General features: G+C 37.6%; 2 protein-coding genes across 5 annotated transcripts in view; both read left to right on the forward strand.

Annotated features, from left to right (window-relative positions):
- The first annotated feature begins 266 nt into the window (after positions 1-266).
- On the forward strand, positions 267-7,149 carry LOC306758869 (transcription factor BTF3 homolog 4-like). Of its 2 annotated transcripts, none has more exons than XM_079244292.1 (6): positions 267-336; positions 841-903; positions 2,493-2,606; positions 3,483-3,684; positions 6,493-6,552; positions 6,737-7,149. In XM_079244292.1, exons 2-6 carry the CDS (start codon positions 850-852, stop codon positions 6,781-6,783), a joined length of 477 nt encoding a protein of 158 aa, XP_079100418.1. In that variant the 5' UTR covers positions 267-336; positions 841-849; the 3' UTR covers positions 6,784-7,149. The 2 variants fall into 2 exon arrangements, with proteins under 2 accessions (XP_079100418.1, XP_079100417.1); XM_079244291.1 differs by having other exon boundaries at positions 844-903.
- Positions 7,150-10,169: 3,020 nt separating this feature from the next.
- zfyve9a (zinc finger, FYVE domain containing 9a) overlaps positions 10,170-20,264 on the forward strand; it is a 34,839-nt gene continuing 24,744 nt past the window's right edge. For 2 of the 3 annotated variants that reach the window (XM_079244340.1, XM_079244342.1), the window contains exons 1-3: positions 10,170-10,358; positions 18,667-18,771; positions 19,648-19,755. In XM_079244340.1, coding sequence (XP_079100466.1) covers positions 19,686-19,755 — 70 coding nt within the window. In that variant the 5' untranslated portion in view covers positions 10,170-10,358; positions 18,667-18,771; positions 19,648-19,685. Of the gene's footprint in view, positions 10,359-12,064; positions 12,136-18,666; positions 18,772-19,647; positions 19,756-20,264 lie in introns of all 3 variants that reach the window. The other variant, XM_079244341.1, reaches the window with a different exon arrangement.

A 20,264-nucleotide genomic window follows, 5' to 3' on the forward strand; every position in this document is an offset into this window, starting at 1 on the left:
AAATAGTCAAAGTAAACAACAAACTATCGGTGTAAAACCGGAAATACATGTAGAAATACAAGTTTAAAAGCATCACTATGTAATATAAAAGCAATAATTTAATCACATGTACACTAAATATATGAAGGATATATTTATTATTATTTAAAAAATATAAGTCTTTGTCAATATTTATACAAACGTAAGAAATGTTTGTGGACAGTAAGTTATTGACATTTTATTATGAAAATCAGAACTGAAAGCCGATCTTATTGTTGCGAACTTGATGCTAATCTTATCTGTGGTGCTCCATTTGTGGCTAGAGCAGTTGTGCAGACTGTTAATCCCCAAATAAGGGTAAATGTATCATTTAAATTTGTCGTAGATATCTCAGTTTTGTCTTTAATTGCGTAAATTAAGCCAGATTTTGCTAATAGTATACTCAAGAACGACAGTAAATTTCGTTTAGCTTGTTCGTTTCGCAACGACGCTAGCGTTAGCTCACTTAGCCTACCACTTAGCTATTTAACAATATATACTTTAATTAGACACAAATATTATTGAAAAAACTAGACCCATCAGGTGATTCTCTGTGTTATATAACGTTTGTAATATCCCCTGATGTAAACAATCTGAGTAAAACTGTCAGCCGACTTGTTGGCCTGTTGCTAGTCTTTAGCTACTGAGTGGAGATGGGAAATTATTGCCCAACTCGTGTTGTGACCATCTTACCACATGTTATCTAGTTAATAGCTTAAACTGTTTAAAGTTTAGCTTGTTTTGTTGAGGATGACATTTTCAAATGGATAACTGTAAACAAATTATTTCTCTCCCCCCCACCCCACCCCACCCTTTCGACAGCAGAACACTATGAATCAAGAAAAACTTGCCAAACTTCAAGCTCAGGTCCGGATAGGAGGAAAGGTATAGTTTGACACTTAAGTTACATATTTTTTGGGGCCCTTTTATTTCAGTGTTACATTTTGTAGCACTGCATTTTGATTTGTTCCGTCGTTGAAGTTATTGTTCACATTAAGAAGCGTGGTGGTATTCAGCATCTGCAGGTTTGTTGTTTTTGTTCTCCTGACCTCAGCATTCCCTTTATGAGGGACCATTGGCCTTTTCATCTGTGGCCTCGGTGGCTTTGTTCACATCCAGCGTTAGAACCATTTTCACACACTAGGTGGCAATATTTGTTCCTTTTTCCATGACAGGGGTTTAATTTCCATGTACTGCACCACATTAACGCTAATTAACTCTTTTTCCAGAAGGAAATGTATGAACTATAACTATTAAAAGCAGCCACATTGAGGCTTTTCGAGTAGCCCTTCTGCACCAGTCAACACTGATTTGTCACAAGTACTTCTGCCAGTCTTGTTCTGTGCTTACAGTAATCTAAGGTGTATTTAGATCTAGAGAGAGAGATTACTTTTTTTTGTTTGTTTGTTTGTTTGGCCAGTTCACACTGCGTAGTGCTATTTAAAACGGTGACGTCCCTTACATTTCAGTTTAGATATATTTAATGAATCTAAAGTGCTAAATTAAGTTTTATGCATATTTAATAGCTACAGTTCCTAAATTAGTTTTTTGTGGGATTAGGCACCATTTTAAAGAAAAAAAAATATGCTTAGAATTCAAGAAAATTGAGTAATGCTAGCTATGGACTTGTGTGTAACTGTGCTGAAAATTGAACACAAAACAAAAGAAAAACAAGTGAAACATTGTCCTGCTTCTTATTTCTATTGCGTGAGCAAGGACTTTTTAAAAAAAATTATATTACATGGAGGCCCGATACAGTCACTGGCTCAATATTGATAACATGCTGCTCTGTACTCAAGTAAATTTTTTTTTTTTACAGAGCTGTAAAATGATGACTGTTCACACATGTTTGGGATGTAGCTGAAGAACTTAAGTCCACTATTTCCAGGGTACATTAACAATTTATCCTATATGTGGAAACCATGAAATACTGTAGGACATACCAAACAGGAAGATGTGGTTCCTCAAGCTAAGTTGCTAAGGGAGTATAAAATCAAAACAAAAGGCATTCAGGAATTTAGTTTAAAAAGAAATAGTTCTGTGAACTTTGCTTTGTCTTATGCTAAAGGTAGAGAGCACGGTCATACAAATACATCAATAAGGTAATTCATGTCTTACTGTCCTTTTAAAACTTTGTGTAGCTTTAACTTTGAGTAATTATTTCCCTTTTTTGTTGTTTTTGAAAACATTTGAAAACATTTTGCTTACTAGTGCATAAAGATGACTTATTTTTGTTTCACAATAGGCTGATTTTGTGCCTCTGCTGTTTTCCTTGCAGTTGTCGAGTTTCTTTGTGCTAATTGAGACCTAATAGAGATACAACTTAGGTTAAAAGATATGGTTTTGTGTGCTCATTAAAAACTCCCAACTAAAAATGGGGGAAGGAAGTGACCTTGTGATATTTAATTGTTACATTATGGTTCCGTCAGCAATGGAAGCCTCTCTTTTGACAGTAACACCTGTTCTTTCCTCAGGGAACCGCCCGCAGGAAGAAAAAGGTTGTTCACAAAACAGCAACAGCTGACGACAAAAAACTTCAGGGCTCACTGAAGAAACTGGCAGTGAACAACATCGCAGGGATAGAAGAGGTGAGCCATCAAAGGGAAGCCAATGTCACGCTGTCGCAGTGTGTTTGCCCTGTTTTGATATTTGTGTCTTAGAATCCTGAATCTTTTATCAGCGCTGTGACGTAAGGCACAAGGAAAGATAAAAAAGACTGGGACAGCCTGAGTAAAGTCTTCCACAGTCATGTCATCATCTGGTTATTTTTAGAGCTTTCAACATACACACTTGCCACAAAGTGTTTGAGTTACATCAGAGCACAAACAAAAAGAAATACTAGCTTGATGCATTGCATTCATTTTGTCTTTTGTTGTTGCCCTTTTATAATCATTGTACATTTTTTTATAATAGCAATGCAAATTACAATAGATATAGTGTGTGTTGGTTAAGTAGCAGCTATTGTAACAACTTGTATAGACAAGTAGAAGCACAAATAGTTCACTGCATTTCCTATATGCCTGTTATACAGGCAGTTCTCGACTTATTTTGTTTAGACTTTATGAAGCTTATTAAATAAATGTAGATAAAAAAAAAAAAATTGAGCAAGTTTATAAATTATGAGGGTCCATATAAGCTCTGTGAACGTGTGACACGAAGGCTGAGACGACGCCTTAGTGCGTATTTTAATTACCTCTACTGTTTTTCTATTAATAAGCTGTATAATACATGTATTTAGATAGTTCTTTAGTGATCAAGGGACAATATGGGGTATAAATTGCCCCCATATAAAGGATAAAAATCCGACTTAGGAGGAATTTTGGGTTACGCCGCAGCGGTAGGAACGGAACTCTTTCGTAAACCGAGGATGGCTTTATAGTAATACCAACTTCTCCTGGCTGCACAGAACCTTGCACCTGGACAGATGTTCTTATTAAAACCATTTTTTCTTTCTTGTCCCTCAGGTGAATATGATAAAAGATGATGGCACAGTGATCCACTTCAACAACCCAAAAGTTCAGGCATCTCTGTCTGCCAACACCTTCGCCATCACGGGCCACGCTGAGACCAAACAGCTGACAGAGATGCTACCAGGCATCCTGAGTCAGCTGGGAGCCGACAGCCTCAGTAGCCTGCGCAAACTGGCTGAACAGTTCCCACGGCAATGTGAGCACACACACACACACACACACACACACACACACACACACACACTGGCTGAAAGACTCACTATCAGGCTTGTTGGTAGAGCACTGAGATATCAGCAAAATGTGAGGATTTGTAAATACTCTGATATTAAGAAGGAATTTATAGCCGGATTAAAACGCTTTGAGTTCAATACATTGGATTCAATGCGCCTGTTGTCAATGTTGGGTTATGTAGATTCTAGATTTTCTTGCAGCCCCATGTTTTTTGGTTTGGTTGGGACCGCCGCATATCTGCAAGGTCAGACCTGCCCTGGAGCAGGCTTATTTATTATAAACAAGATTAGCAAGAATAGTCCAGCTGTGTTGTTCCTGTAAACCAGGGATCCTCAATCCTGGTCCTCGAGGCCCGGTGTCCTGCAGTTTTTCCAAGTTACCCTGCAGGAACACACACGACTTAAACTCAGACAACCTGTGCACATGTCTGCTAAATACACATTGATTTGAATCGGGTGTTGCAGCGAGGACACTTGGGAAGCCCGCAGGACACTGACGCTGGAGGACCAGGATTGAGGAATCCTGCTGTAAACCTCCAAACTGGTTGTTTGTGTGAACAGGTCCTCCTTACTTTTAATTTTGTCACACTTTAAAATTTGATTGGATAAGCTTTGGTCAAGTCCAGCCCAGTTAGTCCTTTTACTCCCAACGGGACACCCTGTTAGTGTTTGAGCACACTTCTGGCAACGCCACGGACAAGCATGCACATAAAAAAACATGTCGACCACCTGAAAATCCAACACGTATATCAGAATTTTTAAGCTTCTCCAGAGGGTAAAGAGAGAAACACTCACACTCAAGCGAGAAGTAGCCGCAGTTTTTTATCCTTCTCCGCTGTTACGCCAATAAGTTATCTTTTATTGCGGTTACACACACAGCTTAACAAACTCATTCTCCAATCAATATAGTCATTTTTGCGCAGAATTACAGCTTAGAATTGATTTGATTTTCTAAGTAGGTCTTAATGGTAACACTATCTGAGATCTGAGCTTTGAGACTATTTGGAGCGACTCAAACGAATAAAACGTCTTCATCAGGATGTTTAAGTTGTCAAATTTTCTTATCTGTTTTTATTTATTCATTTTTAAAATCACTGCATGTCAGTCAAAAATTTAGTACGCAGTAAAATTAGGAAATGTGATGTGATTCAAAGCTGTATGTAGTCATTATCTTGTTTTTCTAAAAATACAATAAACTGGAAATCAGTCTTTTGTGATTTTTAGAAAAACTTGAAAAAAATGACATAGGCCAATATTTTAAGAGGATGAAATGAACAATGTGATATTGTAGTGTATGGGTTACTTGTTACAGCTACAGAGTTCATGAATACATGATTCAGCAAAGTTGACTATAAAGATCCTGAAGTTCCCTTCCTGTTTTTTTTTTTTTTAACCCTGTTTGTAAATTAAATGTATGAAAGGAACAATCTAGACTTAAAACATATGATAATAACCATATAATTACATAGGGTCCTGTCTCCATTTCTGCTCAGAGGATATCACCCTGGCAGTCCTTCTTCGTGTCTGTGGTCATTGATCATTTTCCCCACCCCAAGCCTATTAATCTGGAAGGTGTTACTTTACAGAGAAAAAAAAAAGACTTTTGACTATTGTTAACTTTAGAAGTAGGAGGACGATAAATTTCAAATTTCATCATTTACTCATCTGTCTTTCATTGCCTGTAACAATCTCACTCATATTTTCTCTGCTGTGGTGAAAACTTCCATCTTCACGTTACCTTCAGTATTAGAGCTGCTGCCCCAGCATCTATAACCCTGATTAGTGACTACAGGAGCTCATGCTCAATTAAATTCACTTAAATAATTAAATTCTCATGTGATTTTAAATGTTTAAACAAATCGGATTAAGTAAGACATTAAGAAATATAAAGATGGTGTTTTATGCTCCAGCTCCATTTGCACTTCTCTTTTTATTTAATCAGATGGCGTTTTGGTCCCCAGCGTTTTGGCTTCTTGAGTCCTAATTTTGTAAAGGGCCTTAGGGTTGAAACCTTATCTGATTAAATAAAAGAAACATGCACGCAGAGCTTTGGTGTGACACCTTTTTATTTTTTTATATCTGAAACCTACACCCTGCTGATGCATCGCTGACTCAGACATTACCAGCTGCGCTCGGTCGAACTCGCTTGAAGCACAGTTGAATATTCTGCCTCATGTCTTTTTGTGCTCTTGCACATATTTTTTATGACATGTTTGTGCAGCAGCGACTTATAAAAACAGTAAACTTCAAGCAGAAGTCTGAAGCGAGCTGTTGGGGAAAGAACAAAAAATCCAGCAGCAGCAATATGAACATCCAGAGACTGACTCAGGACAGGTTGGATGTCTCTAATCCAGACTTGACTCTGCAGCTGCATGATCCATTTTGAAGCAGTTGCCATTCATGTGAATTTTAGTGAAGCAAAAACGAAAAAATAAGACCAACTTTTCCCCTTGGAAATGCAACTTTACATGTAATGCACAGCTGTGCAGAAACCAATGCAACATCAGCACCAACCAGTCTCATGATGTTGTCTCTTTAAAGTACTCTGGAGCTTTCCATCATATCACCTTCTCTTCCACTACAGATGGAGCTTGTTCGGTTGTTGCAGAGCAACATTTAGTGGCAAAAAAGAAATTAAATAAGGTTTTATGGTTCAGATAAAAATACAGCAAAACAGATTCAGGTTTTCAGATTAGTTCACTGAAATTTTTCCTTCTTATGTGAGCTTTAAGGTCAAACCTTCGGTTGATTTCTTGTTTGTTTTGTTTCAGCAGCAATGGAAATGAAAACTGTCAAGGAAGAAAATGTAGAAGAAGAGGATGATGAAGTTCCAGGTAAAGATATTTAGATACTGTGAACGAATGAAAAAGATGCTTTGATGCTTCCACTTTTTTTTCTGTACAGCTTTATCGGTTGAAGATTTTACTCCTAAATTTTGTTTTGTTTGATTGATTGTAAAAGTTCAGTCAGAGATTTGAACAAACACTTAATTAAGAATTTCTCTGTTTTCTTCTTCAGATCTCGTGGAGAACTTCGATGAAGCTTCAAAGAACGAGGCAAACTGATGACTTCTTTTGCCCCGCTCGGTTTTTAATGTTTTTACCTCCTGCAGGCTCACAAAGGGTATTTCCTCTAGTGGTGAAACGGTTGCAAAAGGTGCAGAGGATCACTTCCACAGAAGTGAGCCCCTTCACTTTCTTCTGCTGCAGCAGCAGCAGCACAACATGCAGATTGGTTATGATTTCAGTAGGTGGTGATACTGTTGACGACTCTCAGCACCCAAAGGACTCACTGCTTTAGAAATAAGTTTCTTATATGACTAAACATGGCTGGTATTTAAGAGATTCTTTATCATTTACATTTAAAGTGAATGGATGACTCACTTAGCATGACAATGATGTCTACGAATTTAATAAAATGCTTTTGGGCTACTTTGTGTTTCATTTGATTTCATTTCAATCCAGATTACTTGGATTTAAAAAATAAAAAATGGTTTTAATAAAACAAAAACAGTTCAATGTCTACTTATAAAGCTACAATAAATATTACAAATATACTTTAAATGTAGTTTTAAGATGCTGGTAAATACTTAATATTTGTAAGCAATCATGTTTATTCATGAGAGAAAATAAGATAAACCTACAAAAATGTCTGTACAGATCACAGAGCTATTGTGCAATGCAGTAGTTTGAATGGTGGATTAAACGCCTAAGTTTAGCTTGAAAGTGATGTTTTCATAACTGTTATTTAATACTGGAAATATGCTGGTGCCATCAGCGACACCATTACATTGACATGTAAAAAGAGCATCAGTCCTGGATCCCTTGTTTGTCCTTGCACTTCTGCAGTAATGCTGACTGTCTGTCGTGGTGAAGGAGCTGAGCCAGAAAGCAAAACTCTCAATTCCATCTACGTTCCTACCCTCACCTATGGTCACACCCTTTAGGAAGTGATAAAAGAACAAGATCACAAATGAGGGCAGCTGAAATAAGTTTGTCTGCAGTGTGGCCAGGATCTCCCTTAGAGATGGGGTGAGAAGATCGGTAATCCGAGAGAGTCTCAGTAAAACTGCTGCTGAGGTGGTTAGGGCATCTGGTTAGGAGGCCTCCTGGACGCCTCCCAAGTGAGGTGTTCTGGGCACTTCCTCACGGGAGGATACTCTGAGGAAAACCCAGGTCACGCTGAAGGGATTATATCTCTTGGCTGGCCTGGGATCGCTTTGGGAAGAACTGGCATATCTAGCTGGGAAGAGGGAAGTCTGAGCTTCCCTGCTTAGGCTGCTGTTGCTGCGCAACCTGTTCCTCGATAAGCGGCAGAAAATGGATGGATTAATAGTTTTATGTTTTGTGTTATAATGTCTTAAACCACACCTCATTTTTCTTTTATTTTCATTTATTTGACGTACAACAATACATTGACCTTAAGGGAAAGAATGTTTTGGACCAAACTTATTGGACAGGTAGAAGTTAAAACACTAAATTTGAAGGAAAAACAAAAATTACATCAACACATCCAGATTCACTTTGCTCATATCTTATATAGGCTACTTGCATGCATTCATACACAATTCTTTACTACTGAGATAAAGCAGCAGAGACAAGGCTGAAGTTTATCAGATGATGCAGTCAATACCCACAGAAAAGCTTCTGTAAGAAGAACCAGGTGGTAATGAAGAAAAGGGGTACTCAAACCAAATATTTAATTTCAAGCTCATTTGAATTGCTTGTATGTTTGAACTTACTTGCATTTCAATCTGCATTCACGCATATTTGAATAAATCCTTGGGTTTATTTCCTTTAAAAAAATGTTATTTACTTATACATAAGTAAAGAAAAAAAATTTGCTAATACATAATGAAATGAAGGGTGACAACTTTTTGTGCAGAATTGGATCTACAATACAACATGTCAAAAAGGTTTAAGATATGTTTTCAAAAGAAATAAAACTTTCTGTAGTTTAAATTTATTTTCTTTGTCAGACAATGTAAATACTCAAGTAAAACATTAGGAAGAAAAGCATATATTTAGTGCATTACTGGAGTAAGTGCTTTCTAACACTGACAAAAAGAAACAACACAAAACTCGTACATCGCAGTCTTAATACTCTATTTAGTTAATCTTTTATCAGCAGATTTGATCGATCATCAATTTTGCCCATGATAGGTCATTTGTGTTTTTATTACGTTTTTGTTTATATAAACTATATCTGCGTTATTCAAGTCGGGGTTTGTGAAAGTAAGGAGTTAATAATAGTGTGTGGGTGGCTTTTTACAAACCACATCCTGTTTCATTGATCATCTGGCGGTCTGTGCTGCATCGTGCTGATCGATGGCATCTCTGCTGTCATTCTCTCACTCGGCTGACAAGGTTACAGGAGATGAATGAGCCACTTTAGCTTCTGAGGTGTCGTGCGCGGGAGCGGGACTCAGCTGCGGACCCGCCCCGGGGCCCACTACATCACCTTCCGGCCAGGCTGAGCCAAAATGTCCCTTATGCAGCCGCTGGACCACGGAGCAGGCTGGACGGTGATGCGGGGCAGGCCAAGGTGGAGACAAACAGCTGGTGCCACAACGGAAAATACAAATTCACACCACAAAATAAGATCACACAACTGAATCTTTAGGTAAATGACAAATTAATTATTCATACTTTGCCGACTTAAATGTGAAATAAGCACAGAAACCCTCTATTGAAGCCACCTCATGTCTCTCCACTATGCAGAAATAAAATGTCTAATTTCTTTTAGCTATCAATTCGAGTGATGTGTGGTGATTTATCCCAGTGTTTTTCAACCTTTATAAAACCAAGGTACATTCATTAAAAAAATCACAAAGCGCTCCACAAACTAATTTTTAAAAAAACTTATATTATTGATTATAAAGTCCATCTTTCAAAGTGTCTTAAATAGAAATCAGATAAACACAAGAAAGCAGGATTTTATACTCTTTCATCTGGACCTGTTTGAATGAACACAGAGCTGCTTTTTAGATCAGTTAGGTGAAACTGGATCATTTCTCATGACACACTAGTGTGCCATGACACAGGGGTTGAAAAACACTGATCTATTCAAATGACCCTTAAAGTCCTTGCTGAATGACCAGTATTCCTTGATCACTAAAATAGAGGAATACCAGAGAAGGGAGAATTAATCTCTGGCCTTTGATATTTGCTTTATTTTATAATTATATAAGATGTCATGTATCTGAAATCTTCAACAGCATAACACATAATCTAAATGAATCTTTTGACAATCCATGGGATATTTTCTTTTCTTTCATTCAATGAGCCAGGGACTGTTTCGATGCCAGCTCGTCACCATGGACTCTGACGGGTTATATTTTGAAAGGTCAAACCGGATGTGTGGAAGTCCCATTCGGGGTGACCTGACGTTCCTCCTTATTTTCCAGTATTAAACCTTGGGGGAGGGATCCTTGAGTTCTGTCGCACAATTACAGTGGACTGGAGGTTTTTACTTTCTGACTGTTGTTAAGAGTCAAGCAGACAGTGGCGGCTCTAAACGAGGATACGTAAAAAAAAATAAAAAAAAAAAATAAAAAAAAAAGCTTTTAAAGGCGATTAGGTATGACAGTCTGTAACGGAGGGGCTTCTCGAAAATGTAGGTAAAGATGAGGATTCCTCCGGTGAGTAACTGGATTTGTTGTCATGACATTTCATAGGTCTGTTGCTCCTCTAACGCTGTTAACCGCCATTGCAACGGCTCATATTGGAGCGCGCAAACTGACTGGATTTCTAGTTGGGGTTCTTTTATGTCTACACAGCTCGTGCAACTGTAAGGAATTCCAAGAAGGCGTCGTCACGGTTACTCTATATTTCACGTCAATTACGCAACACGCTCACCCTTTGCGTTTTTGGAGCTATAGCAAGATGATAACAACAGCGCTTCAGAAGAGAGAAGAGCCAAATACTTTCTGTGTTATAATATTGTAAGTTAACGCCAGGAAGACCGCTCGTGAGAGGTGGCTCAGTCAAACGCCCACCGAGTCAGTGACGGCGTGGGTGTCCGTCAGAGCAGCAACTCGTTGCCGTTAACGGGCGCACGACTCCCGGCTGAACCGCTGGGGCTAACACTAGCCACCTCCACACTCCTGGCACAGCCTTTGGCTTACGAAGCTGTTGTTAGTTTATCACATTACGGGCCAGAAATGTAATATTTTACACCCCCCTTTCAAACGACTTTGTGGTAACTCTTGGAGAAACTTACTCGTGGGCCTTTTTGCAGCTTTGGTGTATATTTAGCTAGCAACCCAGCTAATACACAAGCCCAAGTTCTACAGCAAACAAACCCCAGCTGTTGTGATTTTTTGAGGCTGCACAGATTAACCCGCATCGTTGGACAACACAGAGACGTTCACCATGTGTTTATCCAGTCTACCTGTTAATGATATTTATCCAGCGAGGCTGTGTTTGGCCTGCAGGAGCAACCACAGTGCCACATATGGTTGCATAACCCAGGCTAATGGTCACCTATCTGGCCTTAAGAGTTGCCTTCTTGATCCTGTATACAGTTGTGCTCATATTTATTCATACCCTTGCATTAAAGAAGGAAAAAAAAAAACCCAGCTGCCTGTAAAATAAGCTGAAATTGACTAAAGTAATAATAAATTAAAAAAATTCTGAAAATCATTATATTATTTTCTAATTCTGGTTAAGTAGAAATGGTTTTTTAAAAAAAAATTTTAAATATTACATCACTCATAAGCTAATATTTTGTTGAACAATCCTTTAATGTTTCTGCTACAGTCAGGTGTTTTCTGTTCCTCTCAGTCAGACTTCTGCACCTGTTGACAGGTATTTTGTCCCACTGTTCAACAGAAAAATGCTCTAATTTGTCCAGGACCAATTTGTTTGTCTGGTTTTTTTTTCTTTCTTTGACTCAATTAAATGAAAAAACAATGTCTTATATTACTAAATTATATTTTTGCAAATGTTTAGTTATTGTTCCTTTTTTAAGTCTCCAGTTATTTGAGTGACTGTTGTAAATTCAGCATTTTCTTTAACGAAAGGGTATGAATGCATATGAACACAAATGTATTTTATTTTTTTTTTTGCATTCACCTCATCACGTGGACACAAGGCCTTTGGTAAAGTCCTGTGGTGAATTTATGAAGATGAGGGTCCAACTCAGTGCCTTTTTGAGTAATCGTCAGCTGAGCGAAATGAAAAATCTCTCCTGATATAAGAGAAAGCAACTCCATAAAGTATTGTGAATGGCTTTGACTTCATGAAACCCACGTCTTTAAATATTGGTCATATGGAATATGAAACACACAGCAGATATAAGGGTCTTTACATGAAGCAAAAGCATATGATGCCTCTCCATCTTCAGGTGGTATGAAAACCCAGAGGGGCTGATGGAGTAGACGGATCCAGCAGGCACCCATGCAAAGATGAGCTCTCGTGTGTATAGAGACTTCCCAGATGTATGCTACTGTGTGCTTTCAGAAAGTATTACAAGTCTCTCCCTGATGGCAGCCCAGCAGCTCATCTCCCTGCTCTGTTTTACTGTCTGGAGGTGGTTAAACGTAGATCAAAACAAATGGGAGAGAGAGGAAGCTCATAATCGCTTTTGACACTTGCTGTTAAGCACAGTAGCTCTTTCTACTCTTCTTTACCTTTTTTTCTCTCTTCAAATCTCTGTGGATTTTCCTTTTAAACCTTCTGCTGTCAAGTAAATTATCTCCTGTTTTAGCGAATGTGACCTCTTAGTGGATATAAAAGTTCTGAGATGTTTTTCTTTCATGTGGTTTTCTTTTATCAATTTAAACTCCGGTAGTATCGGAAGCTGGAAAAAAAAATGCTTAAAAGTGGAGGTGGACAACTCCCCAGTGTACTCCCAGTTAGGGCGTTAAACATTACATAATAAACGTGTCACTCAGTCATGCGATCGTGCTGTGAGAAAGCTATGTCAGTCCATTCTTAAACAGAGGAAGTGATCATTTGAGGTTTCCTGTGTTCCCCGACAGTAGACGGCGTCCAGAGTATGACTGTGAGATTTGGATATAAAAGTGCTGTTTAGCAGGGAGCGGGCTCTTAGTTCCTTGAAGTTGGCTGCATTAGAAAAAGAGGCACAACAGATATGATGGGCCAATTCCAGCTTTTCACATTGGCTGTAACACATGGCCTTACCTCTTTTTGTTCATTCCAGATCCTCCTCCAATATCCCTGTGGATCCCCAACTCTGGTCCCCAAGGCTCACTGTCCTGCAGACATTAGATATTTACCTGCTTTAACACACTTGACTCATATTTCTGGTCAAATAGCAAGACTTGTGCACAGCTTGTCATATATCCATTTCATTTGATTCAGTTGTGTTGCAGCAGGGATAGTGGGACTTGAGGACCAGGACTGGGTATCACTGGGTTGGAGGACTAATACTTCATTAATCGAAGAAAAGAAAGGAAGTCTTATGTCTGTAACCTAAAGGGATCACACCAAGGTAGAGGACTGGACCCCAGAAGGAGCTTTGGTTTCTTCAGAAAGCGTTTAAACTGTGCACTATTTGCTGAGATCATTCAGATGAAGGAAGTTCCACCTAATTAAAAGTTCCCACTGTTGATTGATTCATTGACCATCATTACAATTAATCATCTTATTTTAAGTATGTCAGAAGAGTATTTTCTCAAAGCATATTTAGTCATATATTTTTATTGACACAGTCATTTAAATAACTCCAAAACACGACTTTATTTCAGGGTAGTTCGGTAGTAGTTTTTTAGGGTTTGTTAGTAGTTGGTTTTTTGTTGTTTTTTTTTTTTTTTGTTAAAGAGAGCGAGAGAGAAGATATTAAGTTTTTTTCCAGCCCCCGCTCATACTTTTTAATTAGATTTTTATTTTCTCTAACCAACTGTACAAAGCCAGAACGAAATATTTCTGTGACATATGATGAAGAAAATCATCAAATACTTGAGCTTAAGAGACCAAAAGTAGATCGCTTTTGGGTGTTTTGCCTAAAACTGAATAGTTTAGTACATCATGTTTAGGTAACTAATTGTTTCAGTTAGTGTACAAAAATGGTTTAAACCTATTAGTACCTCCCTTCCCTCATTATGTGCTCCTTGGCGAAAGAGAAAAACCCTGGAAAAAAAGAACTGAAACTATCAGAAAGAGCTTCTTATCCCTTGTTGACAGTAGGACACTCTGCTATCGTAAAATAAGGAGTGCGGCGATGATGAAACATCCCTCCTGATTCTCTTTATCAGCCAATAGCAGGCTTCAGAGGTTATGCGTCAGGACTCCATCACACCATCATGCATCTGCATGCTTCAGTGCACGGCTTGTATTACCCATCTGTAAGATTCCTCTTCATTGCTCATTGTAGCACATGCCTTGGTGTCATGAAAGTACAAGACGTAAGGTTATAAGACCCATTTCCCATGATGCTTGTTACATTAAAAAGTTATTTTTAGCATGAGGTTAGACTGAAATATCTGAGACGTTAGGATGTAAAAATCTGGTAAAAATGATTAAATGTTTACATTTAGATCAGTCTCTAATGACAGCTTCTAATTCTAAACCTGAAGCTGCACTCTTTGCACCTGCTGAAGTGAGATAGTTGTCACATTTTTGATAAAGATGTTTTACACTTTTTGTAGCTTTCAGGGGTTATGAGGAAATGTGTTCAATGACAAATGTGCTTTTCTTGCTCTTTTAGTCAAACCGGTCAGGAAGATTCATACCCACTGGTCATTGTGACCACCAGACAATATATTTCCAAATCAGCTTACCTGATCTGTCTCTGTCAGCCAGGTAACCAAACCTCTCAAGGTCTCCTAAATACTTTATGAGCTGGACATTATGTAGATATTTAATCTTAATTTGATAAGAATTTGAGCTCTTGAATGACTTCATACATATCAGAATATACTATTTTTAATATAAATGTCATTTATAGAAAAGCATCTGAACATATGCAAACAAATTGGTCCAAAATTATGCTTGCAACCATAACATAATGTATTTCCACCTGACTGGTCAGGATGTGAATGCTGCTTCCTAATAGGAAACAACAACAGGAAAGGCAGCCTTGTCTTGACAGCGTGGACTTAATGAACTGTTTTAGCACTTTGCTCCATTCGAGCCCCCTTGCTGTTTATTTCCTTGTCTTATTCAATTTAGCTGCCATCCCAGGATGTCCAGTCAGGCGCTCTTTATCACGTTAGTAGTGTGTTAGGCTGTTTCTTTATGAGCCTTCTGACTTACACTGTAGCCTGTAGCATGAATAAATTCAAATTCAAGTCTCTAAAAATAGAGTCCTTGTTTTAAGTTTTTATCATTTCAGAATTATATTTTCCACCCGATTTTTTTTGTGACGTCGCACTTATATTTATACACACTTTTTAATATCTTTATATACAAATGCAATACACGAGCCAAGATATGTCATTGTGTGTGTGTGTGTGTGTGTGTGTGTGTGTATAAAAATAGGGGTGGGAAAATCCAAATACATTTTTTTTCATCAATAAAAATAATTAATTATAAAATTTGTCATTTTTATTGTTCTTGTTGTTTTATTGATCGTTTTACTTGTCTTCTTGAGCATTATAGCAGCAGAGTCATGGTCTGGCTACTGTGTTGTTTTTTCCAAATTGAAATCAAGAAAAATTGCAAAAAAAAAAAGTTTTGTACATTTTTTTTTTCTTGTTTTTAATATAGAAAAATCAGCAATATCGAAGAATTGTGAGAATCGCAATTTAAGTCGAATCGGCACCCAAAACATCGGAATCGAATTGAAAAGCATATCGTCACAGTCCTGATTTATAATGTGTCTATTTGTGCATTAATATATATTAATATGTGCATTGTACCAAATATGGACCAGTAAAGGTTGTCGATTAATCCATTATGCAATGTAAAAGCAGCTGATATCATCTAAGTTTAGCTTTGTCAACGTCCAACTTTGGACACAACAAATCATATCAAATTCTATTGTAACCTAAGAACAGCATCACATTATTTATTTATTTGTTGGGGCTTTAAAAAAAAAAAAAAGTAACTTGGCACAGTTGTGTGTTCCAAAGTTTAGTCAAATACCTGCAAGGCAGTAATTTGTGCTCTCTGTAGTTTATTGGCCTGTCATCATGATCATCAGATGAGCTGTACTGTCTTGTACAATCCTCATATTCTTGTTTTATCACAGACATGCTTTGTAGATACTTTTTGATCTGTCATTAGGTTATAAGTTTCATGTTCATGCACATTTTGTAAACATCATGCAGCAACTGGAACCCTGACACACACTCTTATTCATGTATGTCTCCTTTTAAAGCACCTTTTAAGTTTAAATATCTAAAAATAAAACTCCTTCACACTTAGACTAAGTATGCATTATTCAGCGCCTCTGCAGAGTAATTAAATCTTAATCAGCTATGGGCTTCTGTCATCATGCAGACATATCTGTGTGTGTTTGTTCACGTGTGTTTATGTGTAGACCATATGTTTTTTTCATGCAGTTACGGTGAAAGTTTTATTCATTTGGTGTGAAACATCTTTGTGCAGAGGTCAGAAAGTACAGACTTTGGGTCTCATTGTGGTTGATTGGTACATGTGATTTTTAGTTTCACACTGCTTGTTGTCATAATCTAATTGATAATATTAAGTATGGCTGTGATGAAATGCTTTTGTCCTGATTCAATTAGATTTAGATTTTTTTGGTTGCAGATTCAGTTTAAATTGCGATTCTCACAATTCTTCGATTTTTGTTGATTTTTGTAGATTAAAAACAAAAAAATAAATATACAAAACTTTTTTTGCTCGTCATTTTCCTTGATTTCAGTTAGAAAAAAAAACAACACAGCAGCCAGACTATCATTCTGCTGCTATAATGCTCAAGAAGACAAGTAAAAAGATTTTAAAAAATGAACATTTTTTTAAATAATGGATCATTTTTTATTTATTTGAAAACAAAATCAAGTTTTTTCTTTGTTTTTCTAACAAAAAAATTGATTTGAAAATTGTGAAGCAAAAAAATCCCGTTATACGATTTTTTTTTTTCTATTCAATTTTCCACCCCTAATATTGAGTAATAAATAACAAAATAATGTAACTTTATGCATGAAATACTTTTGCCGTCTTTTCAAGCGAACACACCCACATGGGTGGATAAACATTTTTTTAATACCAGCCTTTGGTAAAACAGCTTTACATTGGTGGAACTGCAGAGATTATAAAGATTATATTTGAAGCAACAATTGTAGAGTTGCATACAGTATTTTTTTCTGTCGTTTTCTTAGTAAGTTTTATCAATTTGGCTTTCAAAATTGTGTTTTAAACACTGATATTAAAATGTCATTGTTTATCTTGAGTGTAGTTCAACCACACGTGTCATCAGTCCATTGAATGTCCGTGTTGCTGCTTTAGTGTGTACGCTCTCTTAATTGGAAGACTTTTTTTTTTTTTTTTTTTTTGTGCAGTTTGAGTGTGCCTTGCTCTTGGCCTGGCTGAATTGGTGTGACCCGTTGTTGATTGGTGTGTGGCCTCCTGTCTCATACCCCTTTGGTTTGTGCTGACATCATGCCTATAGTTGCATTTTAAATTAAGTGTAAAATGTGTTGACATTACTCCCTCGGAGGCCTTGTCTCTGCAGAGAATCTGGTCTCTGGTGTAATCCCTGGTAGGTCTTGTCCTCTTTGAGAATGACCCTAAAATTCAGCATGTCTGTTACTCATTTGCAGCCCTCCCACATGCACTCACACACATCGCACACTCCATCACATTACATCCCAACTCCAAGGTCTCATCGTGAGCAAGGACAGTCTGGGCAGATTTACTGTGCAATGATTCAGGCTTCAGCCGCTTCCCATTCATGACTCAGATTATTTTGTCAAGCTTTGTTGGGTAACGGCTGATTGCATATAATTACGTGTTACACGGATGAGCTAGATAATGCACTTTATTCTCTCAGCTGAAGCATAACAATCATGAACTTTCTCAAAGTTGTCCAAATGTTTCTGAATTAAGGTTATTCTTAATATATTTATGAATAACCAACATAATACTAAACGCCTTTTCTTTTTCATCTTTACTGATAACTGATTGTGTTTCAGCTAGTAATGAATTTAATCACTGTTTGCCCTGGTTATTCCTTTCAATTAATTTGCCCAGGAACAGTTAAATCTTCTAGCCTGAAGTTTAAAAGCCAAATGTCTAATCTCCAACCCTTCAAAGTGCAGAAATGAATTTAACTCTCTTTTACCTTTGGTGCAGGTTTTCTATGTTTCTTTCTAATTACATCCGGTCAGCTTTTACTTTCTGCAGCTATTTCTGCTTGGATACGTGGGGACAGAGTGCTGCATAATGTTTTTTTTTTTTTTTTTGGGGTGACTATTTTAATAGAAATATTTATAATATTGCATATATTAAATACATGCATTTGCAAATAAATTATGCAAGTATTTTTACATTTGAGATTTTTATCATAGATTTCTCAGTCTGCTAGTGTTTGTGGGTTGTTTTTATTTGCGTTGTGTGTGTTAAGCAAAACTATGCAAAAAAAAATTACACTGTATTTTATGAAATTTTGTATTTCAAAATTTGAGCTGACTTGTTGTGCTGCATCCCAGCCATGCTAACTGAAAGTGATGTGAGGAGTTTGCAAGTCTGGTCAGTGACTTTCAGCATTTCATATTTTCATTCCTGTAAAGATTTTGCTGCATGAACCAAATGTGTTCGTCCTCATGGAGGAAGCCAGTCCTGATGATGACAGACAAGTTGTCCACATTACTTCCAGCTCACAACAATTCATTCAAGAACATTGAAACAAACTGATCAGTCCTATTTGCTTCCCCGTTCAGTTTAATGTTGTGATTGATCGGTGTGAAACAAAAGATTTCTGTTTTTAGTTGCAGACTTACTCCATTTGCAGTTTAATCAGCTGTCATCCAGCATGTTTTGCGATACAAGTTGAGAAAGTGCTTCCCTGCTGTGTATCAGGTGTGGGCGCTGGGCGCTTGCCAGACTGGGTGAAGTGAGAACTAAGAGGGAAACCCACTAAGGAAGAACCATCACCTGGGGCTCCTGAGGAGGACCTCTGTGCAGGTGAGAACTGACATATTTTAATGGCATTGAAGTTTCCACTTGAGTCAGGATTGAGTGGATAGTTATGAAGTTTGCAGCAATAAAACAGTTAATTCACATGCTGCTGTGGTATTGTCATCCACAATACTGGATAACTGTCTGTACAGAGTACTCTGTATTATTTAGAGCTGTAAAATACCCAGTAAAATGAATTTACATGGTAATTTATTATGTCAAATATGTGTAGCTTATGTGCAGTTAGCAAATGCATTTACTGGTGCTGGAACATTGGCTATTTATTTATGCACCTTTGCTTTGAGGGAATTTTATAAAAGGGTAAAGCAACTTGTTAATGCAAACTAAATAAACGTTTCTCATTATGATTATATGTGTACGATCAGTTATTTAGCATTTTCTCAAATGTGATAATTTGGGTATCTTTTTTTAATCTTGTCATAAATTAAAACTAGGCTCTTTGACAGGAGCATGTGCACGAAAAGACCAAGCTGTTCATTTCTGAATCCAGAGAGCAAGTGGTGAACTTTTCGATCCGGAAAATATTGTTAGTTTTTGTCCTCAGGTAGTTTTTCTTTGTAATTACTAGTCGATTATGAGCTGAGATTTTTAGATCAAGGAGAGTGCGTGAGCATATAATTTGACTGATTTTTCTTGTTCCTATAAATGAAAATGACTTTTCCTCACACACACGACAGAGAGCTGCATGGAGGGAAATGAGAGAGACAGAAAGTTGGAGGGACTTTTCTGCTCATGATGTTTATTGAACTGAGGCTCAACGGTGTGAAAAGGGAGATATGAGTCAGTCAGACCATGGAGGGTATCTTGTTGTATAGGAACGGGAGTCAGTTCTTACTGAGGACCAGCCTCTCTCTCTTCCAGGTTCACACGGCCGTCGGCAGGGTGGAGCTTCCTGACCCATGGAGAATTATTTCCAAGCCGAGGCCTTCAACCTGGATAAGGTGCTGGATGAGTTTGAGCAGAACGAAGGTGAGCTCTTACGTTGGCTTGGATTGATGCTATCAGAAAGCGGGAAGTCACTGTGAAAGAGAGCAGAATAACGAGGTGTAGGGTGAAATTAGGCCACCTCTGTTGGTAAAGAATAAACCTGTAATGTCATCAGCCTTCACCCTCTGAGTTTGAGTAATATTTGTAGGAGGTGACTGAGGACAGGCAGTAAGGGAATGGTACTAATTTATTTTCCACAGACTGTGGAGTTTTGTCAAAGTATATAAAGATTCAAGATTAGGTTTTTGTTTCCTTTTACCAGTGATCAATAGAAAACTGTATTGCTGCATATTTTTTAGAGTTTATTTATAGTAATTGTAGAGTAAACACTGCAGTTCGAACCTGCCTGCAGTACTAGGTTTGCTTATTGTAGATGAAAAACAGCTTTTTCTGCATTCATAGAAGATGACCCCCTCCCAACCACTAACACCTCCCCAAAAAAAGCAAGTCCTGCTAATTCTCACACACACACATCGGCAATGTGAGCTGAG

The sequence above is a fragment of the Telmatherina bonti genome, assembly GCF_933228915.1.
Source record: "Telmatherina bonti genome assembly, chromosome: 7".
NCBI classification, from domain to species: Eukaryota; Metazoa; Chordata; class Actinopteri; order Atheriniformes; family Telmatherinidae; genus Telmatherina; species Telmatherina bonti.

Excerpts from the sequence above, each read along its gene's own strand:
- LOC306758869 (XM_079244292.1), top strand. The coding sequence starts at position 850 with ATGAATCAAGAAAAACTTGCCAAACTTCAAGCTCAGGTCCGGATAGGA. Across the intron at positions 904-2,492 it reads AGGTCCGGATAGGAGGAAAG|GGAACCGCCCGCAGGAAGAA; the intron begins GTATAGTTTGAC and ends TTCTTTCCTCAG. Across the intron at positions 6,553-6,736 it reads AGAGGATGATGAAGTTCCAG|ATCTCGTGGAGAACTTCGAT; the intron begins GTAAAGATATTT and ends TTTCTTCTTCAG.